This window comes from Salminus brasiliensis, chromosome 7, assembly GCF_030463535.1.
Source record: "Salminus brasiliensis chromosome 7, fSalBra1.hap2, whole genome shotgun sequence".
NCBI lineage: Eukaryota > Metazoa > Chordata > Actinopteri > Characiformes > Bryconidae > Salminus > Salminus brasiliensis.
The window spans coordinates 31171064-31185075 of record NC_132884.1 but is presented as its reverse complement, the minus strand read 5'-3'; the positions used below and the strand labels follow the sequence as shown (position 1 = coordinate 31185075).

The following is a 14012-nucleotide window of genomic DNA, read 5'->3' as shown; positions in this document are numbered from 1 at the left end:
CTGCCATGCCAACAATAGACTGTTCTCTCTGTTGCGGTCAGGAATGTGTCTTTGCTCCCTGAAGACCAACACAGAGAGAATGAGGAGGAGCTTCTTCTCACAGGCTATTCTGGCCCTGACCAAAGATAGTAACTAGGTCTACCTACACATACATGCACTATATGTCCGATGGTTGGAGGACACCCCTTCTAAAAAATGCCAAAAGTATTGCCAATAGAATAGGACTCTCTGGGGCAGATAATCATAAAGCTATTGGCATCATGACAAACTGCAGGCATGGGCTAGAGGGGTATAAAGCCCCCCAGCATTGGAGCTGTGTAGCAGTGGAACTCTTTTGGGATACTTTTGGGATAAGTTAAAGAGTTGGGGAAGACATCCTGACCTCACTAACGACATCTTGTCACTGAACGCAATCAAATCCTCACAGCAATGCTTTAAAATCTAGTAGAAAACCTCTGGACAGTAGAGACAGTTACTCCAACAAAAGCAGGATAAAGTATTTTTTAATTACTCTTGATTTTAGAAGAAACAATGATTCAGCAGCTGTCCCAGCACTTTTGTCCATGTAGTGTCTGAGACAAAAAACTTTGATGTGATATGACCTAAGCCTATTGCCTATTGTTTAACTAATTTGTTTATTTGTTTTTTTGCTTATTTATTTGTTTACATTATATTTTTAAATGTTTTAATGACCATTTTGTTATCATTGTATCTGTTTTCTTGTTTGTTTTTCTGAGAATCATGCTAACAAACCAAAACTGTTTGGTGACTCATGCACTTTAAGTGAATTAGTTCTCATATCCAAATTTCAAATCATAGCGCAAGACTGCCTTGTTGAATATTACTGAACACAACTGTAGTTTAAAACCTACACATCTGAAGAACACCAATAAATGCCACCAGATGATTATCAGACAATCCGAGAGACAGCTAGATCCTTCATTACGCATCTTGATTATGAATTTTCAGTGCAAACAGACTGGCAGATGTTTCAGTTTGAGTATCACAACAATCAAAGGCATAATCTTCCCCAGCATTTTGCCTAATTAAAGGAAAAATCAGTGTGTGGGAAATACTACTACTCCTGCAAAGGGTTTTTTTTTTTTGCCTGGAGTTCTTTAGAGGCCTATAAGCAAAACCTCTTGTAGACTGTTCTTTATATAAACATCTAATGCACCACCAGATAGGGGTCTACAGAACCCTTTTTCATCACCATATAGAGTGTACCCAACCCACAGATGACTTAGAGTCTCATGTTTTGTGTAATCGTGTTTATGATTAAGATTTCAGAATTAAGCACACTTTACCGCCATCTCTACCGCCTCTATATTTAACCCAACCTGTCAGCCAGGTTTTTATAACAGCAGGACAATGGCTCTATCTTCACAAGTCAGTTTAATGCAGGTGCAGAGAGAGCTTCACAGCTCAGTCTGGATTCAGTAGAAACCGCTCAGCTCTGGGTGACAGGATGCACCCTGTCATCTGAAATCTTCAGCACAGCTAATGTAGCAGCGTGGCAATCTAAGGCTACAGAAACACAAGCTACACAACACTCCAAATGGAGCGGGGAGAAAACATGATACCTCCATTAGGCAAAGACAAATAGATGATTTCCTTTTTGCCAACTTGAATCCCTGGGGACTATTTTACTGTGTGTGTGTGTTTGTGTGTGTGTGTGTGTGTGTGTGTGTGTATGTGGCATGATATATAAAACCTGTTATCATGAAAACCAGCCGACCAAAACACGTTAAGAGCAAATTTATAGCATGTGTCATCAGTAAATGGAAAACAGATATATTAAATAATTCAGTTTTCTTCTATGATCACACACATCTATATGCACACAAGTGTATGTGCACCGTCTCCTTATCTACACCCCATCATACATTATGCTTTCCTTCTGTCCCTAAATTAGGAGACATATTTACGATCAGTAAATCTTTACATGTCCTGTATTTAGAGTTGTATGCCTTCATGCATAAATAAATAATATGTAAATAGTGCAGTATATGGACAAAAGTATTGAGACACCTGCTCATTGATTGGTACTTCTGAAATAAAGGGTATTAAAACAGAGTTTACCCTGCTTTTGTTGGAGTAACTGTCTACTGTCCAGCGAAGGCTTTCTTCTAGACATTGGAGCACGGCTGTGAGTATTTGATTGCATTCAGCGGCACGAGCGTTGGTGAGGTCAGGATGTTGGATGATCACCACCCAACCTTATTCCCAACTCATCAAAAGTATTGGATGCAGCACCAACCATCCATCATTCCAGAGAACACAGCTCCACTGCTCCACAGCTCAATTTTGGGGAACTTTGGGGATACTCCTCTAACCCAAGCCTGACATTAGACATGGTGCCAATGAGTTCATGTTTGTCTGCTCCAGAGAGTCCTATTCTATTAGCAGTGCTTCTCTACGGGGACTAGACAAGCTGTGTGTGCGCATTTGTGTGCGCAGTTGATATCTACTTAAAGTGTTCAAGGGCTGAGTAACTTTAAAGAAAACTGCAGTGGAACTTCTAAGTACATCCAGTGTCTATCAGCATAGCAAATGAGGCTTGCTAGGTACTATTCTCCTGTTTCTGAATTCAAAAGCCAATAAAACCCTCGTAAAATCCAGCACAAAGCACCACATATGCTGTCAGTGGTGTAACCTTGTTTGCTAATAAAATAGCAAACAAGATGGTAATCAAAAGTAGCATAATTTCATAATATTGCAGAAATAATTCAGCAAAATGTTTTTGGCTCATGTAACTGAGTAAATGGAACTAGTTACTGCTCACCTCTGGGAGAAGGTTGGTGTGTTTAGTAGTTCATTGGGGATTCATACAGAGTGCTTAAGAGCTCCTAAGAGACTTAGAGAAGGTTCATTACTGTCATGCTCTGTTAGGCACTGTTGATCTGTAGCTGTGAGATTTGTCAGTGAGTGGATAGGTCATGAAAGGAGGGAATGTGACAGACCTCGTGAAGAGGAGGAGGAGGGGGCTGTGGGAGGCTGCAGTGTGCATTGAGCTGCTCTCTTCTCATTAGCCTTCCATTAAGGGAGATCAATAACAGCTGCATCTAATGCAATCTGAGCAACACACACACTCACACACACACACACACACATACACAAATGTATTAGCTTGGAGAAGAGGGCAATTGCTTTTTGGATTTCTTCCATTTGGCTTTGAGCTCTGGGTGGGGAGAAGACAGTTTGTTCTCATATTCTGCTGTTTTGCTTTCTAGAGTCAACAATGTCTATCATGCATCTATTGTAGGATATATTAGATACCCTATAACATATTACCCTGCAATATTACCATTAGCCATATCTATACTCTAATAAAGGGTTATTTAAGGGTTTTTTTAGTAAATGCAGTGGTTCTATATAGAACCATGACAACTCAATTTCAACTTGAGTCAACTTAAATGCATCTTTTTAGGTCTGCAAGAAAAGTGGATGATTCTTAATAGAAACCTTTACAAATGGTTCTATATAACACCAGAAAGGGTTCCTCAAATGTCAAAGAACCCTTTTCAGTACTACACAGAAGTCTTCTTGCTTAAAGTGTAGCCTACAAATAGAAATGACCTGCTATACACATTAGCTGCTTTAGAACCTCCACTGTCGGTGACAGCGTGGGCAGCTACCTTAGAGCCCAGGAAGCAATTGGTGGTCAAGGGCACCTCAGCCCTTGGATGCTGGTCCTGGTCCACCGGATCCAGGAGTATTAGCTTTTGGTTAGAAGGCCAGAACACAGGGTCCATGCCTATTTAGCCCAATAATATCTCATCAGAGTGTTTAAAAGGGCTCTACACCAACACTGATAAGTGCACTTCATTAAAAATTGAAAAGTGTAACCAATGTTCATGTTGAAAAGGCAGTCCGTTTTTATAGTGTACAGAAGGAATTGTTAAACCTTTCCTTATTTACATCACTGAAATATTTATTGTTAACATTCTCTGTAAATCAGTTCAACTTGTGAACTTGTCAACCTCTGTAAAGGGGGAGTTGTTGGTTAACCAAAGAACTCTATTGCCCTCTGCTGGCAAAAGGTTTTCTATGGGTAGCCCACTTGTCTATTCGGGAGACAAGCACAAGCGCAGGCCTCTTTTCCCAACTCAGGCCATTCATGGCTGGTCTCATGTTAAAGATGTATTCCACAATTAGGAATTATATAAGAAAAGGATTTTGCCAACTAAATTTGTCTGGATTATAAACACATGATAACAATTATTTGGTTACAAAAATGAAAATATTTATTAACTTATTTAATATTTTACAACGGTAATGGCTCAAATGAAACAATACTTCAGAAAAAAAATAAGATAAAGGAGATAATACACAATAACAAGCAATATGTGTGAAAAATAGAAAACATGCACTGTAGTGCATATCCTATAAATAATCATTTACATATAAATATACATATTCTTTTCCCAAGCCACTATTACAAAGGATAAATAATCATATTTATTTCAAGTACAGTTTCATATTAAATACCTCCAGTGCAGTTACAGTTCAAGTGCAGTGTCTAAATCTAATAGTGCTGGACTCTAATGAAAGGCTTGTCATTTTCATCATCATGCGGGTTGGACTGTGATGGTCCGGAAGCCACGGATAACAGCAGCGCTGTCGTTCAGCCTCAGACTGGCGTGCAGCATCTTAACTCCTGTCATTTTTGGAGTGAAGTTAACCGAGATCTCCATGTTCTCCCCAGGCTGAAGCGCGACACTGTGAAACAGATAGAGCCAGACGAGGTTAGGAAAGATGTTAGGGAGGTAGTTAACACAGATTCACTGTAACCAGTATGATTTTAACAGCATAACCTCAGGATTGTAACCTTTCTTCTGGACATTTTGTGAGAGAATACTGTATAACCGGTAAAGACTGTAGGGGGGCAACATCAGTAAATATCAGACATTTTTAGGTGAACAAGAATTTGCTTGTTCTCATGAACTGTAATGCTTATTTTTAACATTTTAAAACATTATTATATAGTATTATCAGGAATAGTAGCATCATATATTTTGTTATACAAATCACATCAGTTTAAATATTTAGTTTTATATTAGATATTTTTATATTTTGGACAAATGGACATATAAAATAATGCTACATAGTACATTCATAATGATACAGCGTACATGTTCATGGGTGTGGTAACTGATGGACAAGTGGGAAGCTTTGTGTTGCCAAAATGCTGCTTGGTATTTCAACCCCCTTAACTGCTTTCAACATCCAATGAAGAAAAACACAGACTTTATATGAATGTGACCATATCAGGCAAAACTGAATTTTTCTGTGTGGAAATAAATGAGCTAAATGTAGCATGTAACACATAAATGAAACATAAACTGTAAAACAGTTTCATTGTTTCATTTCACTTGTTACGAAATCTGCCTGTTTGGTTCAGCCCTGCACAGTTATGCAGTCCTGCCGGTCAAGAAGTACCCACAGTTCTAACACAGTACCTAAACAAGCTGGTTTTATTCTTTCAAATAAAGAGAAAATGTTAGAAATTGTTTGAAAATGGTCACAGAAATGAGTATAGACTTTTCATTTTTGGTACACTGACCAATAAAACATCACAAACGGACAGGAAATACATCAAATACCTGACAAACGTATGGTATGTAGCCTCCAAGATATGTCATCACAAATCACACAAAGCTTTAAATATCTCATATTTGAGTCAGTCACCACACCTAAGAACATTGTTACAGTATATTATAGTTTATATTTAGTGGGCCGCAGACAGAAGGCCTCTTTAATAATCAGGTTTGTTGTCTCTGCCATGTGTCACAGTGAGAAAGAATGTACTAAAGCAGAACCAGCACTAGACTGGAACAGACTGCTTTGACTTCTGCTAGAGTGAATCCAACCGAATCACACAGACCTGAGGAGTACTATAGAACTGTACATCAAGATAGCCAGGAGAGCAGCATTGAGATAACCTCATTGTCACAGAGTGCCTGAAAACCTGGTCTGCAATCAGAATGGAATGAGACTAGATTGAGCTGCACTGAAATGAAAGTGAAGCCAAAAAAAAAAGAATCTGCACATACTTGAAGAGCACTTTGTCGTCCAGCAGGCCTGCGCCGGCCACGGTCAACACTCCACTCACTGGCTCTGAGAACGGATTGGCGAATGTCACCATAGCAACCTGCTGCCTTTGGGCAACTATGGAGACCTCATCAGCAATCTAGAAAAAGAAATGAAATCTTACTACAAGGCCAAACCCTTTCTTTCAATTATTTGCCTTTTATTTATTTATTTTTAGACATAATATTCACAGCAACCTCTATGATTGATTTTGCAAGAACTAGAAAACCATTTGCAAACTCCATACTGATGATACAAAGAACTAGAAATGTGGTTCCAGCTATGGTTCTTCAAGTACTGCTTTAAAGTACTTTAAGTTAAACTTTGATTAAAATTGAACATCTTGCCAATGATAAAAAAAGATCAGCTACTGAGGAAAGTTTTCTTTCTCCTCCAATGATGTAGTTTTCTCATTGGTTGCCATACCCGTATGTTGATGACGGGGCTGGTAAGGTTGAACTCTTCAGAAGCCAGGACGCTCTCTTGAGTAGCCACATCCATTACAACCGCAGCCAAGTTGATTAACTGCCCATCCCCCAGCCCTGCATACCGGCTGTAGGAGATCTGGTGCTGCAGCACCTTACCTAAAGTGCAGGAAACACATTTTTAATCATGATTTGAAAACAATAGCTGCCCTACACATAAACAAAAAAGAAAGGGTCCAGAATTACACACACACACACACACACACACACACACACACACATATATATATATATATATATATATATATATATATATATATATATGTGTATATTATATATTATGTTGATTGGAGATCAACACAAACATACTTTCATTAGCAGCAAGCTGAATGGTGTTATGGGCATCCCAGAAGGCATCGGATGGGCTGCGGTTATAGCTCTTTGCCTGAGCGTTCACATGTTCCCTCACTGTTTTCGGGGTACCCTCCTTGTTAGTGACAGTGACAGAGAAAGAGATATTTCCTCCCATCACAGGTGCTTTAAGAAGACTCAGCATCACAGAGAGACCTTTAGCTGTTCCTACACACAACGATACAGAGACACTACTGTTAAAGTGAGTTTGTGCTACAATGATTGAAAAACAGTAATGATTCACAAAGTTGATGAGATAGGAAATGACAATACTTACTGCTGTTGCCGTTGTCTATAGCTGGTGTGGCCACTGAAAGAAGATAATCGGATGCTTAATATTTGCTAAGAATGGGTCAGAACATATACAACTGCACACAATAGCTGCACACATGTACTCAACAATTTGTTGTTATGCATATTTTATTGATTTTATTTTATATGATATGAACTTTTTAAAAACTTCCTCCCAGACTATTTCACTGCCTTGTTCTTTACCTCCCTCTCTCTCACCTTTGCCATATTTGTAGGTGGAGGTGATGTCCTGTGGGCGGTTGGAGCCAAGGCTTTTGGTACAGATGAATGATCCCACTCTGCTTGTGTCTATAGAGGAGCTCATCACTTGCCCCTGACGCACAATGCACACACACACATCAGCGTTAACTTCAGCATAGATGAAAGGGATGTCAAAAGGCATGTCCATCCGCTTCTCCCGGATTGCTTTTACAGGGGCAGGCCCACATCTGAACATCCCTGTGAAGACAAAGGACAGTGAAAATAAATAACAATATAAATATAAATAATAGGTATAAGACCTCAATATTACATTATATTAGATTCTTCATATTCACATGTCATTATATATATATATATATATATATATATATATATATATATATATATATATATATTGCTTTATAATTGTACATTATTCCAGAGATAAACAAATGCAGTAAGTAATGTACAGTGCATGAAAGTGGAACCGGACTGACCTCCACTTCTCTCTTGTGGCGTGGGGTCAAGAACCTGCCAGCCATCAAAACTTCCTCCCAGATCAGCCCTCTTCATCCAGCATTCCACCCACACATGGAAGTTCCTGCAAAGAGCATTCAGATATCTCTGTAAGCTTCAAACATCACATTCGACTTTGTATTGTAAATAAGAAGAAAGTCAAATGTCTTAAAAATTGTTATTCTATTCAATAACAGTCTTGTCTGAAATATAGCAATAATTACCCATTTATTATTGAATTATATATAACTATTTACTAACTATTCTGTTCTTATATTGGAGGTATTCTGAGTTCTAGTTTTATTAAAATGATTATGGATATATATAATAATTTTTGGATTCATTTCCTTTTTTTTTTTTTTTTAGAGTTTTTAACAAATTAATAAAAACATTAAAGAAGCACAATGCTGGAATTGGGATTTCATGCTCCTGGGCTCCCCCTACAGTTGGCAATTATAATTTGAGAATCAAGGACACACTATTATATTTAAACATGCTTTTCTGGACAAGCTAAGAGATACATAACCGTCATTGATAGTGAAATAAACATATGGACTGATACAGTAGAGTAATGTTACCGGATTACACTAATATGACTAGGGTTACACAGCATTACACAAGTCTTATATGGGTTGTCTAACCTGCTTCACCAGAGTTATACAGCGCAGTTAGCAGCTAAGCCCTGAGTGGTAATAATAGAGACGACAGTGGCACATCAAACAGATTTTAGAGCTGATATTTTTTCTCATATTCAAACATGTTTATACTGCTATGTGCAAAATATTTCTGCTGCTAGAAACAGAATGGCTGGAAAGTGATTCAACTCACCAGATGGAATCCTGACCACGTGGCAGCTTTTCCCCAGTCTCAGTGTAAAACTCCTCAATTACCAGGTTCCCGTTCGTGTCATGAGCCGAGTCAAAGTTTGTAACCACGCGAGCAGGGATACCAAGGGCTCTCATCACTATAAAACACACACACAAAGTGTCAACACTTTCTTCCGAAGAACTTCATAAACAGCACTGAAAGATCACATGCTTTATATTCAGTACCTGTGCACATGACGCCAGCAAAGACCCAGCACTGTCCGTATTTGACTGGGCTGAAGCGGGTCTGAGCCCACTGCTTCAGAATTTCCCTGCTGCCAGTCCACTCTGAAGGGTGGACACCACCACTGTAGTCTTCTGACCAGTTTCCCAGCAGCACCCCGCAGTCATCATTACTGTTTATCTGTGCAGGGAAAATACACTGTCAGTACACATATAGGGGGCGACTTCTTTACAGAGCACTGTTTGTACCTCATTTACTTTACAAAATGTAAAGGTTCTCCACTGTTTAAAGGATTTTCAAGAACTTTACATCCAAGCCAAAAAACATTTAGAGAGCTTTATTTTTAATGTCTAATTTAAAGTGTTTAGGTGAACAGGAAAAAAGAACAGAAGGAAGGAGTGAGGAGTTGCTCACCATAGCTGAGACCACTCTGCTGATGTAAACAGGATCAGCACGATTCAGATAATCACTCCTCCAGTTTCTTTTGTGTTCAGTGCTCACCTGCAGCATCATCATACAGATATCCAGGATACCTCTCTCATACTGCAACAACACCAAAACACAAAAAATCACTCTACTGAACAGCAGGCCACAGGATGTTACACTCCACAACACATCTTAATTTTGCCACTTCATTTGACATAGACACAACAGTGCTATTAATGTCTAAAATATAAATGTGATGACGACACTGATATATTTCTAAGAGTCATACACTGGAGATGTTCTGACCTGATCAAAGCTCCAGGGTCGGAAGTTGATGTTTTTGGCTGTGCCCTGATACAGCAGACCAAAGTCGTTCCTCACATATTCTTGCCTTTGACTCTCATCAGAAATGTAGACAGAATCAGCTGATACACACACACACACACACACACACACACAAAACATAAACCGTAAATAGCTTGTAACATTATTTGGAATAAAAGACTGGGCAAACAGTATCAATTATATCAGAACCAATTGTCGGGGACCTGCATGTGGATCGATACTCTAGTTTCTCGTGAATCATGGCATCAAAGCTTTGTAGTTCTAATTTTATATTATGATTATTATTAATTAAATAGTTATTGAATGAATATTTATGATAAATGGACTGATAAAAACGGTGCAAAATTGCTCTGAGAAAAATCTGGTTATATTAATATCTTTTTCTTAATGTTTTCCTTTTGCAAATACAAGGATCTGTGCAATTTGTAATATTTATTACTGAATATGAATCTAAAACTTCAAAAAAGAAATAATAATCTTGCAGTTTATGGGTTTAAGTCATCTGCTGTATACTGTAAACCCTCTCCAATTATATCCTTTTTGAGACTTCAAGAAAGCTAAAACTCACCTGGGCACCATGGGTTGCAGAGCAGGGCCAACTGGCCCACCTTGAAACTGTACGGCCCAGCAGGTGACATAAGCAACAGCTGGTAGACCCCGACTGGGGCATTGGCAGGGCAGGTCACATGCACTGAGGCCTTAGTGGACTCCAGTGAACCCTGCTGCAAATATGCAGCCCACTGGGACTGAGACGAGTTTTTAAAGAGCGTGATGGGAATATCATTAAAGAGGCGATCTGTAGGGATGAAAGAAAAACGGGAGGGGGTTTTGGATGGAGAACATGATTGATTCATAAGTAAAGAGATTATATACACTGAGCACATCTGGTCATGCCTGCTCCTGGAGATTGTCTAGTCTTAGACTGGATCTGATACTTATTAAAGTCCATCCAAAATTTAATTTACATATGTGTCCTGTATACCCCACAAACAAGCACCGAACAGTCATGTTTAAGGTATCAAGTCTTTTTTAAAGACTACATTTACATTTACATTTACATTTACGGCATTTAGCAGACGCTCTTATCCAGAGCGACTTACAAAGTGCTTTGCTATTTACCCAAGAAAACCTTCGCTAGTTAGATACTACATATGAAGACAAGAGTGTGATGATTTAGGCTAGCAGACTGCTAGTGATCAAAGGCTTCCATTATTTATTCATTATATAGAATTGTAGCTCCAAACATGTTGTGAATAATAAACCACTTATGGGATAAAAGGAAACAAATTGTAAATGAGTTTTGTTGCTGAGCTACTGATTTTTTCAACATCTTTAGTAGCATCTGAATATTACAGCTATGCAGGTATGTTGGCAGTAAACTCTGCAGGGGTACACATTTCCAAACCCAGGTTAGTTACCCTTGAAATTAAGATACAGAGTAATGGATACATTTTAGACGCTGATAGATAAACAAAGTGACACAAAAAAAATGTGTCAAATTCAAGCAAGGCTACATTGAAACCCATAATGATCAGATGAAACACATAGCTTACCTAGTTCCACTCTGAGGACGAGACTATCTCTGTTCAGTCTGTAAGGTCTATTGAAGACCAATGTAAGCTTAAAGGGCTGTCCTCTCCTCACTACCAGAGCATCAGAGCTCAAGCCATCTGTTTTATGAAGCTGCTGGTTCTCTATCTGCTCCAGGTTAACATACTGAACTCTCAAAGCTGTACACACACACAAAAAGACACATCTATGACATTGCAATAGAATACGGTTACATTAAACAACCATCTATTATGTAAAAGAGCCATGCAATTAGGCACATTTGATGCAAGAATAAAGCAATAAAGCAAAGCAAATAATAAATAATATGGACTTCAGAGAAAGAAACCCCTCTTTGAATATAAGTTACAATGAAAAAAAGAAAAATTCTATTTTAAAAGATTAATAAATGGAGACAAGATTTTTTTGCAATAATATGATAATATACAGGACAGAATATGAGAGGCTTACCGTCCATTAGTCTGTCTTGTATCTGCCGCTGATTGCTGTTTGCCTTGAACCCATAAATTCTCTCCAGCCTTATATACACCTCACTGCCACTCCCGTCAGCGAGAAAGTTCAACAGACGTCCTAGGTGACCAAACCAGTTTTGCTGAATGTCAGAACAAGCACTGAAATCATAGACATACTGTACCCCTACAGTGACGCTGAGTACAATGCTGAAGTCACACTTTCGCTGTGGGTGTTACATGGGTGGGTAACTATTCCAGAGTAACAGAAGCACCCACACCCATAAACACAGACGGAGCAGCATGGTGGCTCCAGGTGGAGACTAAATTCCATTAATTCAATTTACACAATTCTCACCCCCAACTGTAATCGATTATTCAGGGCAAGTGTAGTTTGGTTTGCTTAGTTTTGCACAAAAATGACAGCTAATGTAAGTAATAATGTAAACTGCTTTTAGAGTTAGTGTAGATGCCCTTACTCTTGTCACATTTGTTCACAGCATGAATCAATTTTATTATTATTTGTTTTTAAAGAGGAAGGTATAGAGAAAGTAATGGCATTGCCCATTTTCAAACAACACTGGAGCAACAGGCTGTAGTGCTTTATTACACATGCTTGTGGTCCTAAACTCGCCAGTCCATAGATGGTACATGAGAGAACCAAACTCACAGGGGTTACTGTTCTGTACGCAAGTACTAACAGATGAAATTGTGCTTGGATGGATAAATAGTGTATTTCGGCACACTTTTGTTTCTGTAGTATTAGTATTAGTATTAGTAAGACATTTTCTGGGGACACTCTCAAAGCTGGTTGTCTCACTTCTCGCCAACTTGATAGAATTTCACTAGTTGACAGATGATTGATCTATTAAAATTACATTATTTTAAAAATAAGCTTCTTGCCACAAAATTCACAAATTCCATACTGTAATTGCTGCTCTCTTGTATGATCTATATTGTTAATGCAGTTTCATGCAAGTCTTGGAAAACCAGCAGACATTACGAGATTGGTAGCTATAGGAGGCGAGATACTACATTAACTACATTAACCAATATCAAAGTAGATAAAAGGCTAAACTACAAAGCTAAAACAGTAGGTTATCAGATCCATCTTCGTGTTGGCGTTGGACTCGTAGCTCAAGTGGGAAACTAATGATGCTAACGATAGGTATCGAACATGTCTTGGCTGACCGATTTTGGTGTAAAATTTAATACTGTGTTGGCCCAGCGGTTAGAGCGCCGGGCTATTGATAACAGGGTTGTGGGTTTGATTCCAGGGCTCTGCAAGCTGCCACTTTACTCTCTCTGGGCGCTGGAGTTGGCTGCCCACTGCTCTGTGTGTGTGTGTACTCACTGCCCCTAGTTCACTAGTGTGTTCACTACCACAGATGAGTTAAATGCGGAGGACACATTTTGCTCTACATTGTGCATACTTTTACCTGTTTATTATTTATGGTAGTGCAGTCTTGGTCTTGCAGTTCCACTGAAATGATTGATAGTATAGTATACTGATAAGTATGACTTATAGTGTTTTTCATGTTCCCAGCACACCTTGTTTTACTCACCAGCTCTTGGCCCTGCAGGGCCGCTGCAGGCTAAGTGACAGGCTATGTCCCTAATGTTATTGAGAAAACTTTGCTCTTGTTATTGGGTGTGTTAGGACAGGGTAAGGCTAAAATATCCAGACCATGGGCACTGCAGGACTATGATTAACTATGAGCGCAATAGTGGAACAGTGCCTGGCCATAAATAAATATAGTTATCCGCATTACTGTTCAGTCCGGGTGTGTAGAAGTACTAATACACTATGCTGTGTATTACAGTACATTAGAGTGTCCGGATATTACTGACCAATTAAACAGAGTTCACTGGTCCTGTGTTAAATTCTTGCATTCAGTTTTTTCATCCCTTGCGTGCGTTTAAGGTTTCACTCAAACCAAAGAGACCCTGCCCTATCTGAATGACTCCACAACGAATCAGCAATTACATTTTCGTCATCAGACACGACTTTTTCCAAAGCTTAGAGGCACAGTGTGAGAGTACAAGTCCAGGCACATCAGAAGAAAAAGTGATAGTGCCAAGCAAGGTGAGGTAGTTGGGCGTTTTCCAGTTGGATATTCTTTGGAATCCACACCTCCACTACACCCAGTTTTCCACAACTCAGTTCTAAAGTTGTTTTGGAATAAAAGGCATATGAGGTAAAGGGATTTGGGACAGGAGGTTTCAATCAATACCT

At 38.9% G+C, this 14012-nt stretch overlaps 1 protein-coding gene across 1 annotated transcript; it reads right to left on the bottom strand.

The window, feature by feature from the left end:
* Window positions 1-4571: 4571 nt before the first annotated feature.
* On the bottom strand, window positions 4572-12081 carry tgm5l (transglutaminase 5, like). Its single transcript, XM_072683347.1, has 15 exons — window positions 12058-12081; window positions 11778-11919; window positions 11312-11488; window positions 10327-10554; window positions 9720-9838; window positions 9402-9530; window positions 8990-9167; window positions 8766-8901; window positions 7919-8022; window positions 7410-7679; window positions 7210-7239; window positions 6888-7097; window positions 6520-6677; window positions 6057-6193; window positions 4572-4722 (listed from the first exon to the last, which is right to left on the bottom strand). Exons 1-15 carry the CDS (start codon window positions 12079-12081, stop codon window positions 4572-4574), a joined length of 2193 nt encoding a protein of 730 aa, XP_072539448.1.
* Between the last annotated feature and the right edge of the window lie 1931 nt (window positions 12082-14012).